The following is a 26982-nucleotide window of genomic DNA, read 5'->3' as shown; positions in this document are numbered from 1 at the left end:
GTAAATGTCTAGTTAATAAGCTCTTTTATGAGTTGTATTTTTAGTCGATCCTTTCCATCAGAACTTGGTATCGAAGAACGATCAATTAAAATGAATCTTGCTCCCGAATCACGACCCGGCCCTGTTATAATGCAAACAAAATATTATTGTGCTTTAGGCCACAATTGTATATACTTAATCTAAAGGCTTATCGTGGTTTAAGCAACTCTCTCGTTAATCGTATTGGCTCATCTAAGAGATCGACACTTTCCTTCCTTAATAGTCCTTTTGTATACATTGACAGTGTAGCTCCTAAGGCATTAGCCAATGCTTTTCTATAACAGCAAGAAAATAAATTTATATCTAAAGACCAATTGTGTCAATAGTTTTGGAAAGCTTCTGTGAATCAAATATAGGTGAATGGTAATCAGTGTTGACTTTTTTATTGTTCACATAATTATAAACTAAACACTATCTATGTTTCATCTAATAGCTAGCGAAGAACTAATCCACGAAAGTTGTTAAGGGATGTAATAAGACATGAAGATCTATTTGCTACATAATAAACCCACAAGACAGAATTAGAGTGATAAGATCCCAAACAAAGCAATAAGAACACAAGAATTAGGCAATTCACAGATTTATATAGACTTAGCAAAAAATAAATGACTTGGTCGAAAAGACTTAGTCCAAATTCTTGGGAGGCTTGTTTATTTTCTTTAACCTTATCATAGAGTGCAATACAACAAAGAAACATACTGAAAAATTGTATATGTTAAGAGTGATCCTGGGAAGGAGAACCACATCTTACCATCGAGTTTAAGGAATCCGGCCCCAAGAGTGGCGACATTTTATGCCAAAAAGAAATTTATTTAATAAAAAAAAAACAAGATCTAACTAAATCAACAGTGTGGAAGCTCCCTTGGTCCATTGGTTGACCAATGGTTAATTAATGCTTCTACACCAAGAGGTCTGGGGTTCGAGTCCCAGATATTGCGATTTATTAATAAATTTGCAGATTAAAGGAGGCAAGTGTGTAAGAGATCTCCAGTGAAGTACAATTATAGCCGTTCGCCAGGATTCTACGCAGAGAGAGAAATGTCGTCAGGTCGTGGATCATTGAAGGTGTCCGTCAAGAGCATGGAGAAGGAAGTGTCGTCTGTCGTGGATCTAATAAATGTTGGAAGGAATTGTCCGTTGTAGAATCGTCTATGTAACAGTTATCATAATTTGCAATAAATAATAAATTTAGACGTCAAAAAAAAAAAAACTAAATCAACAGCAACAAATCAGTCACGGCGCTAATTTAGTAAGTTCTTTTAACTTTACCTAAACAAAGAAATCTAAAACTACTGTTAAGAACAAAAATAAAAAATAGTACGGTTCCGGTTTTGTCTTCTTAACCAGGTCATAACCGTGATCGGGTCAAATCCCATCCTAAACAGAAGAAGATTTAGTAGGATCAAAGATTTGACCAACAAACAAAACAGTTCCGGTTTTGTCTTCTCTAATCATGAAAAGAAATGGATGATCAGCCACAAAATTCATCTTCCTGTAGCAGCCAAAGCCTCTGCTAGATATAAAACGAGTAATAGCCATAGCTTTTGAACCATCTTCATCGATCTCGACCCAAGCTTTATGATACAATGAAACCGAAACAAGTTCCAGAAGTTCCGGTTTATCGAAAGCACTTGAAACCTCAAACCCGAATTCGATCTTAAACTTTGGGATTCTGAATTCACCAACTTCACGTTTATATTCTGGAATGTGACTTTCCAAGAATCCAGGAGTGGATGCCATTCTCTTCAAGAGATCATTCAATCCATCCTTCTTGTCGGGAAGGTAGAAATACATTGAGAATCGGCGATTGGTATCACCGCATTGTCGGAAAGGGAGCCCTAGGACCTTGAAACCGTCGTAATCCGTAATATATTGCTTATCAGAGCTGTGCATGAAAGGCACAGAGACTGAGGTGCCATTGAGAAGGTGAAACTCTTTGTCTCTTGTCAAAGACTTATTGAATTTGTTTTGCCAAGCTCCTTTGAAGTACAATGTGTTTCCATAAATACATTCGGTGTCGCTTGAAACCGATCCGGGAGGAAGAAGATTCTTGATGAGGCCATTGGTGTGTTTTGAACCCCAAGAATTTGCCTCCATACGCGCTTGTTCACCCTGTTTTTCAAGTCCCACCAAAACAAAGCTAATTTCAGGAATCTATGTGCAGAAAGATAGAGAAATCGTTGAAATTAAAACCTAACCAACCTTGAATCGGAAATCAACTTGAGCGAAAGCAGCTTTGAAGAAATTCTCAAAGAGATCTTTCATTGAGGGATCAACAGGTAGCGATTGCTCCATCCACACTCCATTAACCGCTGCGATTTTTGGTCCACCACTTTCGCTTCCGCCGACGAGGACGAGAGAAGCGACTTCGCGAAAAACTGCGTTGAGCTCATCGGTTGAGGAAGATTTAAGGAAGGAGAGGATGAAAGATCTTAGTTATTCTTCGTTGGAGGTAGCAGCAACCATGGTGAGTAAGGCGTTGATTGATGCAGGAGAGAAGACAAAATTAGAGTTTTTGGCTACAACAGAGATTACTTTCTCCGCAAGGAACATAGCCACATCGTTCTGCTTCTTCATCGCTTCTCCCACATCAATATTCGATAGAGAGGGACTTGTGATTACCAAATCCGTATTCTTTGACAGAGAGGGACTTGCGGTTTCTGATGTGCTTAGGGAGGTTGTTAGCTGAATATTAGGTATTAAAGTGATTTAAATTAAATAGTTAATACCTTAATAAGCTAAGGAACGTTCCTTAGCTAAGATTAATTTTGAGGGTTAAGAGGTGCCACGTGTCACGTTTTGATTGGGCGGATTTCACATATTCTACAGATACGTCTTCTAATTTCTTCGATAATAGAGCTCGAGTTCGTGATCGAGGTATGCATCAACAATTGAAGAATGATTTGGTCAAGCATATATGGACAAAATATAGAAGAAATTAAGTTTAAAATATTTGTGATTTATGTTATAAATTGTATCTCATGTATGTTTTAATTTTTGTAATTTGCAACAATTATTAAATTTTCTATAATTATAAATTTTATTTTTATATTAATATTTTTTTCTAAGAACCACATGTTAAGAGCCTACCATTAATCACACAAAAATCTTAACTCAAAAATACTATCTCTTAACAATCACTTTTACAAATAAATTATTTAAATATTACTAAGATCTATCTCTAAGAAACTACCTATAATGATGCTCTTAGCTTTTGTTTCTGCTCTTTTGGATTCATCTTTTAAGTTTTCTGTTTATTGCTTCATATGCTCATATATATAGAGGACTAGAGGAGATATAAGATCGAGATATAACTAGGGTTTGGTGTATTGTCCTATTAAGAAGAAAAAAGGAAGAAAATGTCATATATTTAATTCGTTGCTTGTTACGCAAGTTTGCTTAATATTTTGGGTCTGAAATTATAGTCAATAGCAGGTCGAAGAATCTTAGCCCATGATTAGAATTCACAAAACTTCTGTTTCTTACAAATATATAAAATTTAAAATTATATCAAGACCAAAAATATAACTTTTATGAAGCATTTAAAAATATAAGTACCAATTGTATGATCTTTACCCACAAAATTTAACTTTTGGGAAGCACTTAAAAATATAAATATCAAACTTTATTAATCAAATTCGTAATTAAAAAAAACATCAAAACCAACTTAATGAATAAAACGATCCGCTCTGAACCAAATCTTCTTCTTAGACATCAATTCAGTGAACCTTACATAAACCTAGCTAAATTAAAATTTCCCATATCTCCTAGACTGAAACCAATTTTTGGCTTTCTAAATATAATTGCTTATATTAGAACGTTTGACCAAAAAAAAAAAATGCTCAAATTAGAACAAGAACTAAACTCAAAACTACAGGGCATAAATTTGACTTCTTTCCCAGATCAATTAAGATCAGAACCCGGTTAAACCTGATCTGAGCCCGTTTAGGAAGATTTCTTCGAAGGATCAAAGATTTGACCAGCAAACAAAATAGTTCCGGTTCTGTCTTCTCTAATCAAGAAGAGAAATGGATGATCAGCCACAAAATTGATTTTAAGACCAGGAGAATAGCTCACCAGCCTAAAAGCAGTGGCAGCAGCAGCTGTTGCACCTTCTTCATCAATCTCGACACAAGCTTTATGGTACATTGAAACCTCTCCCTTGGAAGCATCAAACATGAAAGATATCTTAAACTTTGGAATTCTGAAATCACTAACTTCAACTTTGTGACTTGGAATGTGATTATCCACGAATCCAGGAGTAGATGTCATTTTCCTCACGAGCATATCCAATCCATCTTTCTTGTCGGGCAGATAGAAATACATAGAGTATTCACGATTGATATCATCATCGCTTTGTCGGTATGGGAGCCTGAGGACCTTGAAACCATTGTAAGCCTTAACGTATTGGTCCACTTTGTTGCTCATAAATGGCACAGACACTGACGCACCATCGAGAAGGTGAAACTCTTTGTTTGTTGTACGCGACTTATGAAATGGTATAGCCCAAGCTCCTTTAAAATACAATGCGTTTCCATAAACCTGAATGGTTTCCCTATTAATGGATTCAGGAGGAAGAAGGTCTTTGATGAGACCATTGGTCTGATCTGAAGCCCATTTATTCACCTCACAACGCACTTCTTCAGCCTTCATAACAATAAAACATGTTAGTAAAATTCAATCAATTGCACATATTCCAGAGTGTTTTTGTTTTTTTTGAAGCATGAATTATTTAAATTGATATTAGTGAGTCATTGGAACACTATGTTTCTATATATGAGTTCAAATTTCAAATATCTCTAGCACTAATATGATTTATGATATTTAAATTCGCTTACAAAAGATATCAACATGGATGATCCTTAATTGTATCATTATATGGTTTTAAGGTTTCTTTAGGGTTTTGGGATTTGTTATAGACTTATGGTTAAATAGTTTATATTCATTAAATCTGTAAACCCTAACTAAGAAACCAAACCATATGATCATGTTAACTTTCATGAATATATTACCTTGAATAGGAAATCAACTTGAGCGAAAGTAGCCTTGAAAGATTTCTCCATGAGATCCTTTAACGAATGATCAGTTGGGAGTGATTGCTCCACCCAAATGCCGTTAATTGCCGAGATTTTTGGGCCACCGCTCGCGCTGCCGTCAGCAAAAACGACGGTAGCGATCTCGCTGAAGACTGCTTTAAGCTCGTCGGAGATAGAGCGGGAGCCCGCAGCCATCATTGTGTAGGCGGAGTTGATTGATGCCGGAGAGAAGATGAAGTTAGAGTTTCTTGCTTCTGAAGCTATTACTTTACCCGTAAGGAGCAAATCGCCGTCGTTTCGCATCTTCATTGCTTCTCGCAGATCAATCTTTGACAGAGAGGGACTTGCGGTTACATGTGATTTGCTGAATTGTTGCGTTTTCTTCGGTTTTGGATCCATCATTAGGAGAGAAGGATCTGCTGTTTTAGACGATGTGCTAAGTTTTTGTATCGTCTTCTTTGAATTTATCCTTGAAAGAAAGGAACTTACGATTGCGAATCGTCGAGCTATCATCTTTTTAAGTTTTCCGTATATTTCTTCTGAGCTATCATGTGTTTGTATACATGTATATATAGAGAAGATATAAGATACCTACCAAGATAGAGAACTAGGGTTTTGCGAATTATTGACCTATCATTGTTAAGTTTCCAAACAAAACACCGTGCCGTTTTTTCCAAGTGACGAGGAACATTAGGATTTTCATATAAATGTTTTAACAAAAAAACGACATAAAGTGTATCTCACAGAGAATAATACAGAAGTACCCCTTGCTAGAGTGATCCAGAGCAGAAGAAGAAGAAGACAGTTTGATAAGTTCAGCTGATCAAGCAAGTGTCTTGAACCAAGAAACATGGAACACACAAAGCAGAGTTTATTGGATTTTTCTTCAGCCTTTTCCACCCTAAAAGAGAAAACAAAACAATGAGATGCGTAAGAAGAAGAAGGCGCTAATAGAACTGAGTATAACTGTATCATTCGATGCTTTAAAGAATCTCACCTTGCGAGGCGGGGTTCCTCGCCTTCCTGCATTTTTGCCAAATCCGAAATTTCCTTTCTTCTCAGATGCTTTAAGGATCTGAAATGAGCACGTCAATGAATCATCCACACTCATCATTGCTCCTGCGTTATCAAACTCTCCGCAGTAGTTTGGGGCCGAGAATATCGTTACTAGCTGTCTATTTGCAAAGAATTCATACCCGTCTTCCACAACCTAAAGCAAAAAACAATCAACTTCAATGAGGTTAAAAGAGAGAAATCATAAGTATTCTTCCATTATTAGTGAGCCATCAGCTTGAGTAGCCCTATGATGAGAAGTTAACAAAGGAGACGTGCCACAGATACATGTCTAAAACGGTTTTTCTCAAGCAAAATATTACCTGATGAGCTCTGCAAATTAAGTCAAGGTCATGTGTTTGGAGAAACTCCTCGACTTTATCAGGCCCAAAAGTGTAAGAGACGCCCCTGTCATTCTCTCCCCATCCTTCAATGTCCTTGTCAGGATCAGACCACAAGAGATCACAGAGTAGTCCATGATCAGGAATGTCAGCAGGACGAGCAATGTTCCTGATCTCATCCAAGTGCTTCAACTCAGGGGATAGCCCACCATGCATACAGAGGATCTTTTCATCGATAAGAGCAGCAACAGGGAGACAATTAAAGCAGTCAGTAAATATCTTCCAGACTCGAACGCTATATCTCTTCTTGCACTCGTCATAGAATCCGTATATACGGTTTATATTAGCACACTCATGGTTCCCCCGTAGAAGAAAGAAATTCTCTTTGTATTTGATCTTGTAAGCAAGGAGAAGGCATATGGTCTCTACACTCTGCTTTCCACGATCTACATAATCCCCAAGAAACAAATAGTTTGCAGCTGGTGGGTAGCCACCGTACTCGAACAATCTCAAAAGATCTGAGAACTGACCATGAGTATCTCCTGTTAAAACATGAAACCAACCCCCATTATAAAAGTGCTATTTCACCAAAATGATACAAAATGTGCACAGAACAATACAGTATCAGCTCTGAATCTCTGATATGGAGACAAAAGAACACATTAACCGAAATTAAAGATCGATACAATGACCAGTGATTATTTCTAGCTTCATTTAGTATCTCACTGATGATAACTGACCAAGTAAACAACAGATTCATATGCATTTATACAAATCTCTCCTATCGAAGAAACACGAGTTTGACCAATATGATTCATAAGCATTTCTCTAAATTTCAACAACTCTAATTAGCTAATCAATCTCTAGTTCCATGTATAATCAAACATAAATTCTCGTAGAAAGGAAATTTTGAAGAGGAGAGAACAAAATTGTTAGGGTTGGTGGTTGAAAATACCACAAATCTTAATAGGAGCCTCGAGTTCAAGAAGATTAGGTTGAGTGAGAAAGATCTGCTTAGCGGTAGAACAAAGATGTTTAATCTCAGCCTCCGTCAACTGAACCTGCTTCGTCGTCTTCCCGTTTTTCGCTCCCAGTAACCTCTTTATAACATCATCCACCACACTATCTTCCATCAAAATCAATCAATCACTACTAAACCGAACAAAAACCCCCCTCGAATTCGATACACCGGAGCGATGAGATAAGAGTTTATTTTGTTCTCCGACCTCTAGTTATGGAACGCCGTCTCCGATCAAGGTGGATCAAAATCACTTTCCTCTTCGTAGAGAAGAGAAGGTTTGTGGTTTGTGAAGGTAAGAAGAAGACGGAGGAGCCCTAGACAGAGAGAATCGGCTAGAGAACGGGGAAGGAGAGAAAAGGAAAGCACACGTGCGGCTCGTGTGAACCGGAAGGGACGGCTTTGTCTTTTGACCAAACTTATTTTTTCTACATTTTTATTTTTATTTTTGTCAAATGGGACTCGAGTATTGAAAACTATACTTTAATATTTCTATTCTTTTCATGTTTTGAAATACGAATAATTTGATCAAAATTGATGCTTCATTTTTTGTAGAATCTTTTTGCTTAGACTAGTCATCGATACGTCTCTTCAACGTGTCCAAACGTAGATTTATATTATTATGTTTTTCTCTTCTTCATATATTTTTTGCGTATTGTGTAATTTAGTTGTTTAGATAATTTATAAAAACGTAATGAAGACTATGCCAACGCTTATCCATATGAGTCATGACAACCATATTCCACAAACGCATATGTGCAAGCCAAATATAGATCCAAATCGCCTATTGGCCCAAAAAATTGTTTTTCTTCTTCTAGGCCCAATTGCTAATCTAATATACCTAAAGGGTTTATTTTACGTTTAAGACAAAACTGGATTATTGTTGTTATATTTCATTTTGTTCAACAAAAAAGTTCTAAGCGTTAGACTCATGAATCATAATTTCTTGGGTTTGGGAACCAGACCAACTGTTGGTAATACATGTTTTATTGATAAAGAACATTTTGAGAAAATTTATTATTTTAATAATAAATGTTGTTTTATTGGTAAGTTTCCATAATTTAAAATGGTATGAAAACTACTTTTGTTGTAAAACTAACGTTTTTTTCCGTCTAAAAAATTTATTGGTGATAAAAGTTGGAATTATACACAACGGTAAAAAAATAAATCTTTTTGAAAATAAAGGCGACAAATACATAAAATCTTCAAAGATTTAGAGACAGAGGCCAAAAAAGCGGATATAAAATACAAAAAAACTTAAAGCACATGTAATTGGCAAATACCACAAATTTAAAAGTAAAACAACTACAAAATAAAAATTCTTCATCAAAAACATTCAACGAACGTTTCCAGAGAACAATTTGATGCTGGAGAAAAGTTTCCAACATAAACTTCTAAAAAATACAACATTAGATTATTTTTAACAGAAAAAAAAAAACCAAAAAATATATTAAATCGTGCTCATATAACCACAATCCCAGTAGAAACGAACACGGAAATTAGTTAAATTAATTTAACTATAAAAAACTAACGTCTATAATATACTAACTTTAAACACAAAATCATCACTATAAAAAACTAACGTCTATAATATATAATCATCACTACCTGTAAAAAACTAACGTCTATAATATACTAACTTTAAACACAAAATCATCACTATAAAAAACTAACGTCTATAATATATAATCATCACTACCTGTAAAAAACTAACGTCTATAATATACTAACTTTAAACACAAAATCAAAGCCTTTGACAATATTGCGAAGTTACTGCTTTTTCCTTTTCTTTTTGTCAATGTGACTTGTTCAAGAAGACTTTGAAGCAAATTGGTTAAATCAAAAAAGTTGATAAAAATATATGTTAACGGAACCCACACAATCTAACGGCGTTCATATTTCAGATAAGGGGCAATTTCGTCAAAAACAAAAATTTACTCCCGACACCCCCCGCTCCAAGCAAACACCTGAGAATCCTCCAGTGGCATTTCTGGAAACTCACAGTAACCCAAGTGAAAGTTTCACTTGAACACGTGTCACTCCATTAACCAGCTAGATCATAAAAATCATCAGTCAACATCCAACGGCTCTAAATAACTCCGTTTCGCAATAATGTAATAGCCACGTCAGACTAACCGGTACAGACGAGCTCACCGGAACAATCTCACCGTCGACGGCTTATCTAAAGTTAATTTCCCGAAAACTATAAATACTCATCTTTTTTCTCCTCTCTCATTTTCTTGCCCTAGATTAAAATCCCTCGATTCACGCAGCCGCACCATTGCGTTTTCTCTCTTCTTCTCCTTCCTTCATAGAGCAAAAAAACCCAAATCAATCTCACTCTTTTAGCTCACTTTTCTCCAGAAATTTCTAAGATTTAGCTCGATCGAAGCTTTTAACTATCTGGGTTTGCTTTAAAAGGAGATGATGAGTTCGTATCGCAGCTTACACGGCTGCGATTTGGGTTTGTGATGGATGGTTTGAAGATTTCTTGTCCTGTGGATGTTTCGTTGCCGGCTAAGCTTATGGGATCTGAAGGGTGTGGTGGTGGAGTTAGGGTTTCGTCCAATAAAGCAGATAACAACTGTGAGAAAGCTCGTGTCTCGATTGGTGTTAATTCTTCAATTGAGCGTTGTAGTGCTTCAATCAACAAGAAAGGTGAGCTAATTACTACTTCTTTGATTTGGGGATTTGAAAGTATTCTTCTTTAGACTGAGTTCAGTTTATAGTTGTAGATCCAAATGTGTGTTTTTGTTCTTGGTGAGTTTGGTAAATTTGCAAACTTATTCAAGATTTGGTTGGATACTTTTTGATTTAGTCTTTTACTTGATTCAGGAGCAGGAAGTAGCGGTGGGGGGTCGGATTCATCGTTATGGCGCAAGTTAATGCATTCACACGACTTTGTTCATGATAGGCTTACCAAGCTTCGGGTTGATAATTCGTCAGAGCCTCAAAATGGTTATTCACCGATTGCTAGTCCAGAAAGTGCGGAGTCTCCTAGGAAAAGAGGAAAACTTTCGAGAAGTAGTAGTAATGGGACTCCTAGAAGGACGAAATTGATCCTTTTAGATGAAACGGTGAGCATACCGAGAGATAACGACACCAAGGAGATATGTGGGCAAGGATCTACTAGTTGCTTAGGTAACTCTCATTCCAATGAGAACTCTCATGTGATTTCTTTGTCTGAAATTATGCAGTCATTTAGTCAGTAGCAGGATATTTTAAAAGAGTGTGTAATATGTTGGTGAAAGTTTAATGGTTCACCCTCTGAAAAAAGTGTCTTTGTTGATTGCTAAACAGATAAACCATTTGTGGTGAAGCAACGGACCAGTTGTAACGGCAAGCGAGGTGATAAGAGGATTTCCAAAGTTCCCGTGAGAACTTTTTCAACCATCACTTCAGCCACTGGCGAGAATGCATTTTTCGGTATGTGACTGCTTCTTAATTAGTCTCGTCCTGTGGTATCCAATAGTGTAATCTACTTCAACGATTGACTCCTCAACCTGGTCCATTTACTTTGGCTAGTTATTATATTTTCTTGTATACTTTCAGTTCTATAGATTGCGTCGTCTGAACTTTGAAGTGATTTACAAGTGAACCTGTTCTGAGGTAGCTTTAGAGGTCCCCTCGGTCACTTGTTGTGATTTTTAGTTTATTTTCTTTGAATCCTCCCTGACATCACATTGAAAAGGTTTCATTGGCTGATATATTCTTTGCATCGCTAAGGTACCAAAGCGACAATGTAAGAGTCATAGCACCAGTACATATCACTACTATTTCATTAAAATGCGACCTTGTTGATATGGCAAGGTCTCGTCAGTATATCCTCCTCACGTGAAATGCTCTGATCTTTTTCTAGTGTTGTGTCTTACCTCTTAATTTTCCTTACATGCAGGTGCCTATGGTCTGAAGCCTGCAATAAATGATGTTACCAAACTCGTTGAAGATTTGTCTTTGAAAAATCTTCTCGAAGGCTCTTATGAGTGTCCTTCTCTGGGCAAAGACAAGATGAAGAAATTGGAGAATACTAACGACATTTTATTGAGTGTAGTCAAAAATGTTTGGTCCATTCTACCAACAAAGAGGCCTGTTCAATCACAAAGCTCTACTGAATTAGACACTTGTCTCAGCAGAACTCTGGGTTCACCACCCAGCTCTATCTCTGCTACACTACTAAATGGTGAAAACATTGATAACGCAAATGCCCTGGATGGAGATCTATCCTCATCTTCCAAGGTAGATTTCTTAATGAAACATTTAGAAGTTTCATATATATTCTGATTTGACCTGTAAGCAAGTATACATGACTTTTTGTTGCTTTAACTGAAAAATGATACACTCTTTGATTTCTCAGGATCATTGCATCAACTCTGAAATTCCTTCCACTCCACTTAGTTTTCCATTATGCGACGCTGTAGATGTATTGAAACGATTAGGCCTTCCTCCGTCGAAAGATTTAGACTCTCTGCTCCAAGATGCATCAAAACCTTCTCAGAACTCTAAGAACAACTTGGACCAGCAGCGTTCAGCTAAACAACTACCTCCTCGTAGTGGATTGCCACATTTCCCTTGGTCGCAGGCCTTTAGTGGGAGCTCTAGAACCAACTCAGAAGCAGCAAAGCTTGTAACCGGCAAGACACTTTGTCAAGGACGATGGCTAAGAATAGCCAACACTACTATGAGTTCTCCAGAGGGTATAACCGATAATTTCGCAAATCTGGGATCACTCACTTTCAACCAAAACTTAGTCCCTCCAGTACTGAAGCAGACTATTGCTGGAATTAAGACCTCTCAAACAAAATTCGCTAACATCACTTCGTGCCAGTGCACAGGAGCATCTGTTTCTACCCTTCAAAAAGCTTCCTTTGTTCCTAAAGGTAAGAACCTGTTATTGTTTTTTTGCCCCCTCTTTATACTCTTAACTAAAAATATATAATAGCAATTTATCTCTCATCAAATGCAGAACCAGAGGGATCCCCAGATGTTCAAGATGATGGTATGTTTTCACAAATGCGATTTACTGAATTTCTCTTTACCTTAAATTTTATCAAAAATCCTCAGATGGTGATGATATGTTGTGTACAGCTCTTTCCTGTCCACTGCTATTAGAAGCTGCTCGAACGCTCTGTGACATTGCAGTCCAGTCCGCAAATCACATCAACCCAAACGGAATCCTCAGATGGCCAAAGAAGCTCTCTCAGAAATCCATGAAAGCCCGCAAATCCAAACTAATCGAAAAGCCTCTGGAAAGGCACGGGACAACTGTTTCATCCTTAGATCTTAACTCAAGCAACAACAACAATAACAAGAACCACGTGAGAAAAGATTCAGCAGCAGAGCATAATCATCATCATCATCATCATCATTTTCCTAAGCCTTCAAAGAGACTGAAACTATCAACAATGGAGAACAAGAAAAGATCATTCCCAAGCTCATCATCATCCCCAATAGAATCAGATAGAAAACATTCATCTTCAAGCAAGTTCAAGAATCACTCCCGTATGATGCTGCCACCTCCACCACCAACGAGAACACTCCAAAAGTCATCCATGTATCCTCAGAAAGCTCGGAAATTTCCATGAACCGGTTGAAAATAAACCAATCTTGTTTACTCAAAAAACCGGTCTGGTTTTACAAGTGGCATATCGGCGTCGTAGGAGTCGTATGTAAATATGAATGGTGTCACGGTGTAAGGTAAGTTCTTCTCTATGTGGACAGTGTTTAGGTGCAGAAGACTATATATATAGTTTATATATATATGTATTGCCTTCAATGTTGTATCATTATTTTTTCAGTTGTAGTTGTAGCCACACAGTTCTTTTTAAGGTCTGTTGTGTTTAAAGATTTTTAATTCTACGAGGTCAATGATAAGAATCTCAACTTCAGTGTCTTTGCATATTTCATCTACCACTGTGTACAACGAACGAATACAAAGAGAACCAATAACATCCATAACATCGATAAAAAAGAATATCCAACAAAATAAATTATAGTATTTGCTATATCTATGAAGAGATCCTAAAGAAAATAAAATATAAATATTGAGAATCTATTGCTTATTTGATGAGCAAATTCTAATCATATATATATAATATATTACTCACAAAACTTGTCTAGCTAGTTAGTGGCTTACTTGTGAGATTCGAGTAAATCTTTAACTATTTCAAATTAATTCTCTGTCATGTATGTCAGGTTCGAGATTTTGATTTTGGGATTGAGATATATAGCTAGCTAGAGAAAAGGATGGACTTGCGATGAGCGCTAGAAATGTGGATCTTTCGGGTGAAGAAAGACCATTTGAATACTTGTATACTTTACTGATTGACTGTGGTTCTGGTAGGCATTGTCTATAAGTAGGTCACTGGCCATGGCTAAAGCTTCTGCAGCAATAGGGCAAGCCAGTTCAATAGAGAGAGCTTAAGGACTTGTTGGATCCGCAGGACGATCGAGGAGATTATATGTCGAGGTAAGCATCTAATCTTGTACTTAGAATGGTCTTTTCTTGAATAATGATGGAATTTACTTTTAAGATGAACTAGCTGGAAGTGGAACTGGGATTTGGATTTGGATCAACATGTTTGCAAAAAGACTCTCTACGCATATCGTTTAGTTTTTATGTGAGCAACGATCGTGTGCACATGCAAATTGCCTCACTGCTCGTACTTAAAATTATTTGGCTTACGCAAATAATAATTTTTGATTTTTTGTCAACAGAATAATTTTTGTTTGTTTGTTGAGAATGTAAAATGCACACACCACACATGTGTAATGTGGTTGTACAATAAAATAATAATTATAACCTAAGATAATATATTAAATTTGGAAAGCCATCATGAAGTCGGTTTTACTTCAAACTTCCTCAATCGCTTATGTATGTGGTGTCACACCGATCACGATCGGTTAGTTTGTGTTTCTCAAGTGTTCTATTATTAAATTGGTTAACTTTTGAGTTTTTCACAAAGGAATCAGAGGAAATTAATATATGAGTTCAATAGTCAATAGAAATTTAATCAACAAAATTTTACCAACCTTTTTCCTTTTAAAAGGTATCCTATCAAATAGTACCCGAGAGAAAGAATTCTAATGTAAACACTTTGAACATTTGATAAATATTTAAACCAAAAGCGTTTTTCACAAAGTCGGAAAATAATTTATAATTATAATTTTTGTTTAACTTAATTCCATTTATTGCTTTATTTATTTTTCTATATTTTGCTGTGAAATTAGGATAATTTTGTTGATTTACTAAAAAAAATCTTGTTTGTATACACTACTAGAATTTGAGAATGTTAGTTAACAACCAAAGAAAAATGATTGTCTTAAAGGGACAATTGTTGTATTTTCTCTAATTAGGGAGTTAGGATGGTAAAGAGAACTTGATTACTTCAAAGTCAAATAAGCAAATAAATAAAGACAAATAAATAAAGTAAGATGACATAGATTCTCTCCTATGTACAAGAAGTGGTTGTGTCATTGACTTGAAAGATATATGGTGGGCCCATTTCACGCACTATATTGGGCCTCAGTCGCGTAATTTTTCCTCTAGAAGCCCAAAAGTTTGTATGTACTATGTAGCTTAGGCAAATAAATCGAACCGAATGTACCGAACCGAAACCGAAGTAAAAAAACTGAATCAAACCAAACCAAAAATTTGAAAATAACCGAATGGATACTAAATTCTATAACCGAAATAACCGTAATCGAATCGGTACCGAACCGAAATATTTTGGGTAACCGAAATACCCGAAATACAATTATATTTTTAAAATAATTAGTTATTTATAGACCAAATAATCAAAAATACTTGAAAAATATATTAAAATAGTAAAAATACTCGAAAATAACTGAAGTATATCCAAAAATATCCGAAAATACTCAAAAATAACCGAAATATCCGAAAATATCCTAAGCAAAATAACCGAATGAATACTAAATTTTAAACCCGAAAGAACCGGAACCGAACCGAAACCGAACCGAAATTTCAAAATATCCGAATGGATACTAAATTTTAAAACCGAAACCGAATAGACTCAACCGATAACCAAACGGTTAACCGAAAGCCAGGCCTAGTACTATGCATGAACGTAAAATATTATCTCAACGAATATATATGCTATGGACTTGGTGACAAAAGTAAAGTATGAAATACAAGACAAATTATTCGTAATTGTTTTTATCCGCTTGACTTTGAATATTTTCCATATACTATAAATAATAGAATTTTCATTAACTTATGTGAATAACCATAATCTAACTAATATATAATTATCGGCAAGATATAATATTTTTGTGTGTACGTAGGAAAACCAAAGAAAAAGAAAACAAAACAAACCAAAAGTTGAAGTTCTTTTCTTTAATGTTAGGTATGCTTCAAGTTTTAATCATCCTACAAATTTTTAAGATGAGTGTAGTCATCCAATAGTATACTTATCATATTTTCTAATGAATCTAAACTATGCAACTATTTTGACAAAGAATCCTAATAAAAATCGAACCTAAGAGAAAAACGAATTTATGCTATATCATAAACTTTTTACCAATTATACCACTAGGCCACTATTTTACAAACTTACCGTTAATCCATCATGTTTCAAAAATGTTTGGTATTAATGGATAAATTAATTGATTACGTACTATATAACTAACAGTCATGAAAAGCAAATGATACGTCAAATTTGAAAACCTGAAAAGTCAAGCAGTGGGTTAACTTTCCTTAGATTTAAGAGACAATGTTATATAATAATCTAAATGGTTTCTTACAGTGAAGTTCAAATCTCCCAAATATAAAAATGATTGATTTTTGTAACTTGGGTTGGTAGAATATTCATATCACATTTGACATTCCTATTCTTCAAGAATAACTTATGGGACAAGTTACTTTCGTTCGAAAACTATAAAAGTTGCAGAAGATAGTGAAGACACACACATTTCTAAATATATATATCTTATAACCAGTTATGTGTGCATGAGTATGCATATATATGTACACTAATACACACTTTTTCTATGAAATACGAGTTTGTTCAAAAACATCTGACTTTTGTTCATCCATATAAAAAATATTACACGAACTTTTCCTACTTTTTAGTGAACATATTAATTCGTCAAATTGAAATTGATGCCAAAATTAGGTATAACGTGAAAAACGTATAGGTTTTATTAAAATGAGATTAGTTACGTCTGAAAATATATTTATATACTTTTTCAAAAATAAAATAATATATATATCTATATAGCATCTAGAATCAAGCTTGACTTTTACATCAGATTAATTTGACAATACCTTAAAAACATATTGATATAGAATATTAACGAACATGAATTTTCTGTAGAATTTATAATTGAGATACGCATACGCTAAACACACACTATTTTTTTTTTAAAAACGTTAATATTCGAATATTAACGTTTTAAAAAAAATATTAACCTTTTCAAACGTGTGTATAGCATATCTCAATTAATTATATGGATCATGCATGTTTTAGATGTCAAAAAAGGATTGGATAACAAATTATAGGTGTTACATTTCGATAATACTAAATACAAAATTTATCATATATAGCATCGTAATAATTTTTCTTTTTTGTTCTTTACGATATTTTTCTGGAACTTACGGTAAAATCAAGAAGTAAATCGTAAAGGTTTATTATGAGGTGCTAACGAATTCTAGTATGATATATATATATATATTACCAAAGCGTTTGCGATAAGAGTAGTACTCACGAATTCTAGTATGAGATACAACAAAAGACTATTCTGAAGTAAAAATAAAGTTGATATCAAATAGGGTCGAACACAACATCATAATGGAATATAAATATCCTTCTTGGTTCAATTCAATATATATATATATATATATATATATATATATATATATATATATATAAGTAATTACTTGGTAGATACGCAAGTATTTCCCGGAGACTAACAAAATGAAAGGAGACATATTCCTTAAGAAAACATCGATAAAAAAAAAACTAATTAAACATGACTTGGATTAATCGGTATTTCGTTTCAAAGTTTAGAATGTTTAGTGTTTGCTATGTCTATTAGTTTGTTGATAAGTCGCAATCTTAACCAATTCTTGCTACATAAAATATGTAAAAAATACTAGCTACTAATATAATACGTACTATAGATATTTAGATGTAAAAATGTATTACACTATAGATTACTTCTTTAACAAAAAAAAAAAACGTAACTAATTTAAATTATATATATATATATATATATAACATAATTGCAAATATTTAACAATTAAATTTTAAAAAGATTTCTAATTTGGCAGGTCACTACTCACTAGCCGTCGCAAGCTTGGCATTTAGCTTAATCAATGTCATATATATATAATTTCTATCATCAAAATTTGACGATGTTCTAAGATTGGTTTTGTAATTCAGAACATATTTTAAGTATATGGCTATATCAAAGAAATGTCTTTTAACAATATATATCTCAAAGAAATTTTATGTGAGTATGTGATGGACAGTATGAAACGGCTGGGAGAAAAGGTTTGGTTGTGTTTTTCTAACGTGTGCCTATATTTACATACTTTAATATTATTTCTTATATATAACTCATGCAGTAATAATCAATTATATAAAAAGGGGATTCTTTATATAATAACACCATATTTTAGTACTAGGTAATACATTCAAAACGTTCGTATGAAATCTTTTCACATTTCACTTTCATACTTGGAGTTTTTGTTTTGTTTTATAACTTGTGTATTTACTACTACAACTGCTTACACAACATAAATTGAATTGAAATCTCTAGTAAAAATGAAAACACTCAAACCCTAGCCTCAAATAGAAATGGTTCACATTCGAGTTTAGTTATTATTTTCTGATAACTGAATTTGATACCAAACCGAAACCATACAAATTTCCGAGAGATGTAAGTCGGATATTTTTGTTTAATTTAACATGTCAATATGGCTAATAAAGAATTTATCAAATAAAATTAAAAAAAAAAAAATGGCTAAGAAAGAACCACAACGTTTTTCATGAGTTTAATTATTGTTAAATATTTTTAAAAATAAAAAGTTTACCCCACTCGAATAAATAATTTTGAGTAAATATATCTAGTATCTAACTTCTTAAACAACGTCGTGTCATCATAACTCAAAAGTGAGTATCCAACCGGCAATACAAGATTATGATGGAAGACCCATGATTAAACATTTTCAATCTAATCTAAAACCTTGTTAGTCTAGTTTTAGTGAAGCACTGAAAACAAAATGCTGTTATCAAATTTGATTTGTTCTTCTTATTCTTAACAACAAATTCTTTTCAAAAGTGAGAAAATATTTGTAGTCGTGGACTTAACAACGATACATCAATCACAAAAACACTTGCATCCACAAATGATGTATAAAAACTATATTCAAAGTCGTCCTTCTTGTTTTTTCTTTCTTCAGTTCACAAACAAGCACAGCTTAGGATAAAACGCGTCGGACGAAAAACGAAATAAAGAAGACTTGCAGAGAAACATCAGTCACACAATCACTCAGATATAAAATATTCCTTAAGTATTACTTGAAATAACATATCCGAATTAATTATATTGTTTGCTATATATTCTTTACATGTTATTATAACATAATAGCTTGATTAGTGGCTTTTAATATTTGTATAGAATGTAAACGAATATTCATTCATTTTCATTTGATGACTTTTTTTATGTACTATATCAATTTTTAAATGTATATCAGTGTGTCACTACACTAACATTCTTTTTTTTTTTTTGTAAATCCGTCTGAAATTATGACCATTTAAAATGTATCGCTAATTGGAGGTTTTTAGTGCTTATTGCTATCTAGTAGCTACTAATAACGAGCTTCATTCCAATTAAAAGTGAACACAAAATATTATAATAAGTTGCATATAAGATTAGAAATTTAAACGAACAATTATACAAATATTCAATGAAATTTTTTTCCAAATATTTTTATATTTTTTGATTAGAGACCCAATTTATATTAAAATATTTTTTTATTGATGAGCAAGCTACTATAAGAGAAATTTTTAGATAAACATAGCATTATCTAGTAAAACATCCCATGCATAAAAATAGAATGACCAATATACTCTCAATTGTCTAACAAATAAAATTCATTTTCAATTTCAGGAAAAAAAAAAAAAGTCCAATAATACTTTTTAAAAACTTTGTTGCATTAAAATAAATATGACAAAAATCCAATAATATTACTATTATAAGTTATAAAAAAATTAACAAAAAAGGTATATTCCGTCAACTTTTTTCCCCAGTCCGGTTCAAATCCTTCTCCATCATCGTTGCTCTCTCTCTCCGTCAACGTTCTCTCTATAAAGCAGAGAGTTTCACAGCGCGTGAATAATGGTTTTTCCCACTGAGCCACGACGACGCGTTTGAAATACTCTCTCTCTCTCTCTCTCTTTCTTCAAAGATTCCACCAACCTATACATACACTTATATATATATATAAATCTATGCTACGTGTATATACTTCCGATATCCTTCACCCAACACTTTGAATCCGATTCCGATTTTGGATCTATGAAACCGTTCTCAAAGAACGATCGGCGACGGTGGTCATTTGATTCAGTTTCCGCCGGAAAAACCGCCGTCGGAAGTGCATCTACTTCACCGGGAACTGAATACTCCATTAACGGTGATCAAGAGTTCGTTGAAGTCACAATCGATCTTCAAGACGATGACACAATCGTTCTTCGTAGCGTCGAGCCAGCAACTACCGCCATTGGAGATATCTCCGACGACACAACCGGAATAATGACTCCGGTTTCGATTTCTAGATCTCCGACGATGAAACGGACTTCATCGAATCGGTTCCGTCAATTCTCTCAAGAGCTTAAGGCGGAAGCTGTGGCCAAGGCGAAACAGTTATCCCAGGAGTTGAAACGATTCTCGTGGTCTCGTTCTTTTTCAGGCAATTTAACCACCACCAGTACCGCCGCTAATCAAAGCGGCGGCGGTGGTGGTTTGGTAAACTCTGCTTTAGAAGCTCGAGCGTTGCGAAAACAACGAGCTCAGTTAGATCGGACTCGGTCTAGTGCTCAAAGAGCTCTTCGTGGTTTGAGATTCATCAGCAACAAGCAAACGAACGTTGATGGTTGGAACGATGTTCAATCAAATTTCGAAAAATTCGAAAAAAATGGTTACATCTATCGCTCCGATTTCGCTCAATGCATAGGTAAACTCCATAATCTCTAGATTTTGAATTTACTCAAATCTTGATTTGTTTTTTTTTTTTGTTCATAGGAATGAAAGATTCTAAAGAATTTGCATTGGAACTGTTCGATGCATTGAGTAGAAGAAGAAGATTAAAAGTTGAGAAAATCAATCACGATGAGCTTTATGAGTATTGGTCACAAATCAACGACGAAAGTTTTGATTCTCGTCTCCAGATCTTCTTCGACATGTACGTAACAGAAAAGTTACTTACACTTAATAATTAGTTTAATTTTAATTACTGATCTCCTAATCATCTTTTGTTTCTAATAATAATGATTAGTACTCCCTCCGTTTCATAATATAAGTCGTTTTAGGTTAAAGCACGCGGATTAAGAAGTTCTACTTTTTAAAAATTCAACCAATCATAAAAGAGACTGCATAATATAAATAATCATAAAATATTAAAATAATATATAATTTGCATTAAAACTCGAAAACGACTTATATTATGAAACAAATTTTTTTATCTAAAACGCCTTATATTATAAAACGGAGGGAGTATCTTATAAAGGTTCCTTATAATCATTTTACTATAAGAAAGAACGATCCCATATTTTCAGTGTTCTTAAATAATTAAACAGTGTGGTAATTTAATTTGCATGTGTGGAGAAATTATTGTTCCTTACTATGCGTATGTTTTAATTTTTATACTGTATTTTTTTTAATATAAACCTTTTGACTTTAATTGAAGATAATTAATACATAATTAAGAGCTAATCTCCTTTTATTTGTTGGGAATTTACAGAGTGGACAAGAATGAAGATGGGAGAATTACAGAAGAGGAAGTAAAGGAGGTAAATAAATGATGATAGCTAATCAACACAATTAGCGTTATCAATTTTCATTATTTAATTACATGTCATAATTTTATCGTTAAATTTTAAAGTAAAATATAAACTTGGGACTGGTAGTCAAAATATAATTTTATATTTATAATCAAAGTTAGGCGGGGATTTGGTGACCTTAAATCTTATGAAATGCTGATATACTAACCACTCCATTTATTTAAAAAAAAAAAATCAAAAGAACCAAAATACGAATTTTCTTGTCTTGATTTTAACCCATGTTCGTTAGATTCCTATCTGTAACTAATTAAGTTGGCATTTATGTTGAAATATGTTACTATTGTTTAATTAGTTTTGACTAATAATCAACTTGTTTTAATATAATTTAATCTTTGACGGTGACACAAAATACAATAGAGATGGTTTACTTAACATTTTGAAGAAAAAATCCTTATTATCGTTTTTTTTTTTTTTTTCTTTGAATATTTTAGATAATAATGTTGAGTGCATCTGCAAATAAGCTATCAAGATTAAAGGAACAAGCAGAGGAATATGCAGCTTTGATTATGGAAGAGTTAGATCCTGAAAGACTTGGCTACATAGAGGTTGGTTTTTGATACACTGTACAATCTTTAATATGTTACAAAAAATAAATTAAATTTAAATACATTTCCACAATCACATGCTTTGTTTCCGTGCTTGCATGATGTGAATATTATATTATTACAGATTTTTTTTTTTGTTCAACATATTATTGCAGAATTTTTTCAATACTTTCGTTACACAAACGGAATAAAGTATGTTAAACCGCCGCCCATAAATGGGAATTCAATTTTTTTATATATAATGTATGACCTCTTTTATCAAAAAAAAAAAAAAAATGTATGACTTCACATGTTATGAGGAAAAAAAGGCCAATTTTACAATAGCATTAAATTATTTCATGTTTGCTTTTTTTCTACTCTTATCTCATCTTGCTGACACCTAGTATAGTTGTCCATTATAAAGTATAGATTCTTCTATTCAGTAGTTCAAATATAGTATATTTTCTTTTTTTCCAATTCATTTACTTGATGGTAGGTGAAGTAGTTACAATAAACTATTTCAGCTGCTAGCGAAAATAGAAGATAGAGTTTGAAAAAAAAAAACATGTGACTGCTACATCTTGAATGATATATAATATATTTATCTAACTCATGAGCATGTTAAGATTATGATTCATTAAGGCAAATATTTCACACTTTAATGCTATTTTTTTTGGTTTTTTTTTTTGTGTAGCTATGGCAACTAGAGACTTTGCTTCTACAAAAAGACACATACCTCAATTACAGTCAAGCATTGAGCTATACAAGCCAAGCATTGAGCCAAAACCTTCAAGGGTTACGAAAAAAGAGTCGAATACATCGAATGAGTTCGGATTTCGTATATTTCATGCAAGAGAATTGGAAAAGGATATGGGTTTTATCCTTATGGATCATGATCATGATCGGATTATTCTTATGGAAATTCTTCCAATACAAGCAAAAAGATGCATTTCATGTGATGGGTTATTGTTTACTCACAGCAAAAGGAGCAGCTGAGACACTTAAATTCAACATGGCTCTAATACTTTTCCCGGTTTGCAGAAACACCATTACCTGGCTTAGATCCACAAGACTCTCTTACTTCGTTCCTTTTGATGATAATATCAATTTCCACAAGGTTAGTGAACTATAAACCCTTTTTTGTTGTTTTTTTACTTTGATTTCTACTTTTTAGCATTTTTTGGGGGTCCCATAAGAACTTTCTTTTGGTGCTTCTATAGAAGTCAAAACCAATACTAATTAGAGAGATACAAAATCCTCATCGAACGCAATGTGCTGTCGAAAAAGCTGAGATTGTTGTGGGGCTCATTTTCTTTGTGCACGCACTGGAACATTGACATGACAGCTAAACAACGCTTTCTCCTCTTTTTTTTTCTTCTTCTCATTTCTTACATTTTTTTGCAAAAAAGAAAAGTGAATAAGAAGAGTAAGCCATGTGAATTTTTGGTTCGGTTATACCGAATTCAGTTTGAAATTCTTTCATCTCGATTTTGCAATAAAAAGACAACCTCCTATGCAGTTCTTGAAAGTTTTATATCTATTTTGGACCAAAATTTTGTTCAGTTTGAAAAGAATCAGTTTGGTTCTGTTTTGCAGAAAAGACAACTTCAGGTTCAATTTTATAAAATTAACATTATCTGTTTATTTACATTCTATGTAGTACATGAAATTAAATTTGTGTGTAATATTATATTTACAACAGTTTATTGCAGTTTATTTAATTTGGTTTTGTTGCATTAGCTTGGTTTCAGATGGGGTTTTTGGATATTTTTCGGTTTGGTATTGGTTAAGAAAAAACTTATTTATTTGATATTTTCAACGTTCATAAGCTAAGAAGCCAATGCTCAATTACTACTAATAAAACTATTTTGATGGAAATTTTTAACTCACTACTCTTTTTTGTTCTGTGCAGACAATTGCCGGAGCCATTGTAGTAGCTGTGATCCTTCATATTGGAGACCATATTGCTTGTGATTTCCCTAGAATTGTTAGAGCCACTGAATACGATTACAATCGGTATCTGTTTCATTACTTTCAAACAAAACAGCCAACATACTTCGACCTCGTTAAGGGACCTGAAGGAATCACAGGGATTTTAATGGTCATTTTGATGATTATTTCATTCACATTAGCAACAAGATGGTTTAGGCGTAACCTCGTCAAGCTTCCTAAGCCATTTGATCGACTTACCGGTTTTAACGCCTTTTGGTATTCGCATCATTTGTTCGTCATTGTTTATATCTTGCTTATCCTTCACGGTACCTTCCTCTATTTCGCCAAGCCTTGGTATGTTCGCACGGTAAGTCTCTATGATCCTAATTCTAAGCTATATACCTAAGTGTTCTTGGTTTTGATTTTGAGATGTTGTGTTTTGCAGACATGGATGTATCTTGCGGTACCAATTTTACTCTATGGGGGAGAAAGAACACTTAGGTATTTCCGTTCTGGTTCTTATTCGGTTCGACTTCTTAAGGTAAGTGAAAAACAAAAACTAAAACAGAGGACTCTGTTTTCTTTATTTTTACTCATTGCCTTGTAGAAAAAGCTAACTTCTTTTGATTTTTCCTTCTAGGTTGCTATATATCCCGGTAACGTTCTAACGCTGCAAATGTCGAAACCAACTCAATTTCGATACAAAAGCGGACAATACATGTTCGTCCAATGCCCTGCAGTTTCGCCATTCGAATGGTAAAAACTATTCATATCAGTTTTTGATACTAATCAAATAATCTGTCTTATACTAATTTGTATTTCGGTCTAGGCATCCATTCTCAATTACTTCAGCACCAGAAGATGATTATGTCAGCATTCACATTAGACAACTCGGAGATTGGACTCAAGAACTCAAAAGAGTATTCTCTGAAGTTTGTGAGCCACCAGTTGCTGGTAAAAGCGGACTTCTCAGAGCCGACGAAACAACAAAGAAAAGGTATAACACGAAAACAAAACCATACACTTATAAGTTAACCAAATGCTGATATGTTTAGTTAAATGTTGTTTCAGTTTGCCAAAGCTATTGATAGATGGACCATACGGTGCACCGGCGCAAGACTATAGGAAATATGATGTTCTCTTGTTAGTTGGTCTTGGCATTGGTGCAACTCCATTTATCAGTATCTTGAAAGATTTGCTTAACAACATTGTTAAAATGGAAGAGCATGCGGTAATAAACTAAGTCTTATCTTCTTCTCTTTTGTGCAAACAATTATAATACAGCTGGAAATCTGATAAATGATTTTACATCTTCAGGATTCGATCTCGGATTTCAGTAGATCATCAGAACACAGTACAGGAAGCAACGGTGACCCGCCAAGACGGAAAAGAATACTAAAAACCACAAATGCTTACTTCTACTGGGTCACAAGAGAACAAGGCTCTTTTGATTGGTTCAAAGGTGTCATGAATGAAGTTGCAGAACTTGATCAACGGGTAAAAAAGAAACTCAAAACATTTCTTGACACAATCAAAATTTTCCCAAGAAGAATCAAATTGAGAAAATCAAAGTTTTTTTTTATGGATCAGGGTGTGATAGAGATGCATAACTATTTAACAAGTGTGTATGAAGAAGGTGATGCTCGTTCTGCTCTCATTACAATGGTTCAAGCTCTTAATCATGCCAAAAATGGAGTCGACATTGTCTCTGGCACTAGGGTACGTTACTTTCTTCTTTTTCACCATAACGAAGTCGTGATTCTTTTGATAACCCAAAACGGTCCCCCAAAATCTCAATTATGGAAAAATGAACCCACACACAAAGATATGATTCTTAAAAAATCTTCATTTTTCAGGTCAGGACACACTTTGCAAGACCTAATTGGAAGAAGGTTCTCACTAAGCTAAGTTCCAAGCATTGCAATGCAAGGATAGGTAACAATCACTAACCTCCATACATTTCCAATCTTCACAAAAAGTAAAATATTCTTTTAAGATTCAGTCAATTTAGTCCCCACAATTCATTTTCAGTATCCGTGGGCAATACGTTTCATTTTCATGCTTTATATATAGAAGCTTTCATTTTCTATCACAATCAAGATTCGGGTTTCAATCAAAATGATTCTTAAATCTTTGATCTTTTGCAGGAGTGTTTTATTGCGGAGTACCGGTTTTAGGCAAAGAGCTTAGCAAACTCTGCAACACATTCAATCAAAAAGGTTCAACCAAGTTTGAATTTCACAAGGAGCACTTCTAAAAGACAAGATGGAAGAAGCCTAAAGCCCTCTAGATTCTTTAATATCTCACATTTAGCCACTTATAGTATAAAAGCAATCTCTTCACTATTTAATTCAAAGTGATTAAACGTTAACACACTGTCAAAAGTGAGTGTGTTAACGCTTAATTTCAACACGTTCTAGGTCTATATACACCGAGGCATACGTGTAAATATACGAGATAGAAGAATTTTACGGGGGAAGTTTGATAGAAGCATATAGTAAATTTTAAAAGTCATATTTTAGGGTTGCTCTATAATTTCTTGTATAGTAAGCAAACGAGGTGAGTAGAGAATAGAGATTCTAGAAGGGAGGTGAGGTTTGGTGAGGGATAAAGACTGTAATACGAAGTCGTTTTCGATTGAAGAGGAAGTGCAATACAGCTGCAGGGAAGATAAATGATGGAAGCAAATAATGCGTTGATAAGGTCCATGTGATTAGGAAGATGACACTTTTTTGGGGGATCTATTTTAAAATGATTTGTTTTTTTGCTCATTTTAAATTTTTAGTGGAGTCAGTGAAAGAGAGACTAGAGTTTCTAGAATCTTGGGAGGATATTTGGGATTGGGAAATAAAGGAGTTATAATATCTTTATCATTATATTATAACTAATGTAAGGTGTACAAAGCATAAAATTTGATAGTTTCTATTTGTTTCCTCTCTTTTATATCTTAAAAATTTG

At 33.9% G+C, this 26982-nt stretch overlaps 4 protein-coding genes and 1 pseudogene across 5 annotated transcripts; 2 read left to right on the top strand and 3 right to left on the bottom strand.

The window, feature by feature from the left end:
* Positions 1 to 1258: 1258 nt before the first annotated feature.
* Positions 1259 to 2706, bottom strand: LOC110224186 (annotated as a pseudogene).
* A 1023-nt stretch (positions 2707 to 3729) lies between these two features.
* LOC9322433 (serpin-Z1) lies at positions 3730 to 5610 on the bottom strand. The gene is made up of 2 exons (XM_021035738.1): positions 5052 to 5610; positions 3730 to 4686 (listed from the first exon to the last, which is right to left on the bottom strand). The coding sequence occupies exons 1-2, from the start codon at positions 5586 to 5588 to the stop codon at positions 3985 to 3987; spliced, it is 1239 nt and encodes a 412-aa protein (XP_020891397.1). The 5' UTR covers positions 5589 to 5610; the 3' UTR covers positions 3730 to 3984.
* Positions 5611 to 5714: 104 nt separating this feature from the next.
* Positions 5715 to 7884, bottom strand: LOC9323988 (serine/threonine-protein phosphatase PP1 isozyme 3). The gene is made up of 4 exons (XM_021035739.1): positions 7425 to 7884; positions 6452 to 7011; positions 6073 to 6285; positions 5715 to 5976 (listed from the first exon to the last, which is right to left on the bottom strand). The coding sequence occupies exons 1-4, from the start codon at positions 7600 to 7602 to the stop codon at positions 5962 to 5964; spliced, it is 966 nt and encodes a 321-aa protein (XP_020891398.1). The 5' UTR covers positions 7603 to 7884; the 3' UTR covers positions 5715 to 5961.
* A 1760-nt stretch (positions 7885 to 9644) lies between these two features.
* Positions 9645 to 13377, top strand: LOC9323987. Of its 2 annotated transcripts, none has more exons than XM_021035543.1 (7): positions 9645 to 10145; positions 10329 to 10628; positions 10788 to 10913; positions 11383 to 11723; positions 11842 to 12364; positions 12451 to 12483; positions 12573 to 13377. In XM_021035543.1, the coding sequence occupies exons 1-7, from the start codon at positions 9959 to 9961 to the stop codon at positions 13067 to 13069; spliced, it is 2007 nt and encodes a 668-aa protein (XP_020891202.1). In that variant the 5' UTR covers positions 9645 to 9958; the 3' UTR covers positions 13070 to 13377. The 2 variants fall into 2 exon arrangements, with proteins under 2 accessions (XP_020891202.1, XP_020891201.1); XM_021035542.1 differs by having other exon boundaries at positions 9648 to 10145; positions 10323 to 10628.
* Positions 13378 to 19556: 6179 nt separating this feature from the next.
* On the top strand, positions 19557 to 26961 carry LOC9323986 (respiratory burst oxidase homolog protein F). Its single transcript, XM_021035217.1, has 14 exons — positions 19557 to 20682; positions 20751 to 20910; positions 21469 to 21517; positions 22000 to 22113; positions 22787 to 23209; positions 24005 to 24391; positions 24470 to 24565; positions 24665 to 24780; positions 24854 to 25021; positions 25096 to 25255; positions 25342 to 25521; positions 25615 to 25743; positions 25881 to 25959; positions 26172 to 26961. Exons 1-14 carry the CDS (start codon positions 20028 to 20030, stop codon positions 26279 to 26281), a joined length of 2826 nt encoding a protein of 941 aa, XP_020890876.1. The 5' UTR covers positions 19557 to 20027; the 3' UTR covers positions 26282 to 26961.
* Positions 26962 to 26982: the final 21 nt, after the last annotated feature.

Source organism: Arabidopsis lyrata (genome assembly GCF_000004255.2).
Source record: "Arabidopsis lyrata subsp. lyrata unplaced genomic scaffold ARALYscaffold_2, whole genome shotgun sequence".
Taxonomy (NCBI): domain Eukaryota; kingdom Viridiplantae; phylum Streptophyta; class Magnoliopsida; order Brassicales; family Brassicaceae; genus Arabidopsis; species Arabidopsis lyrata.
Note: the sequence above shows the minus strand (reverse complement) of the source record. Positions and strands in the feature narration are given on the sequence as shown.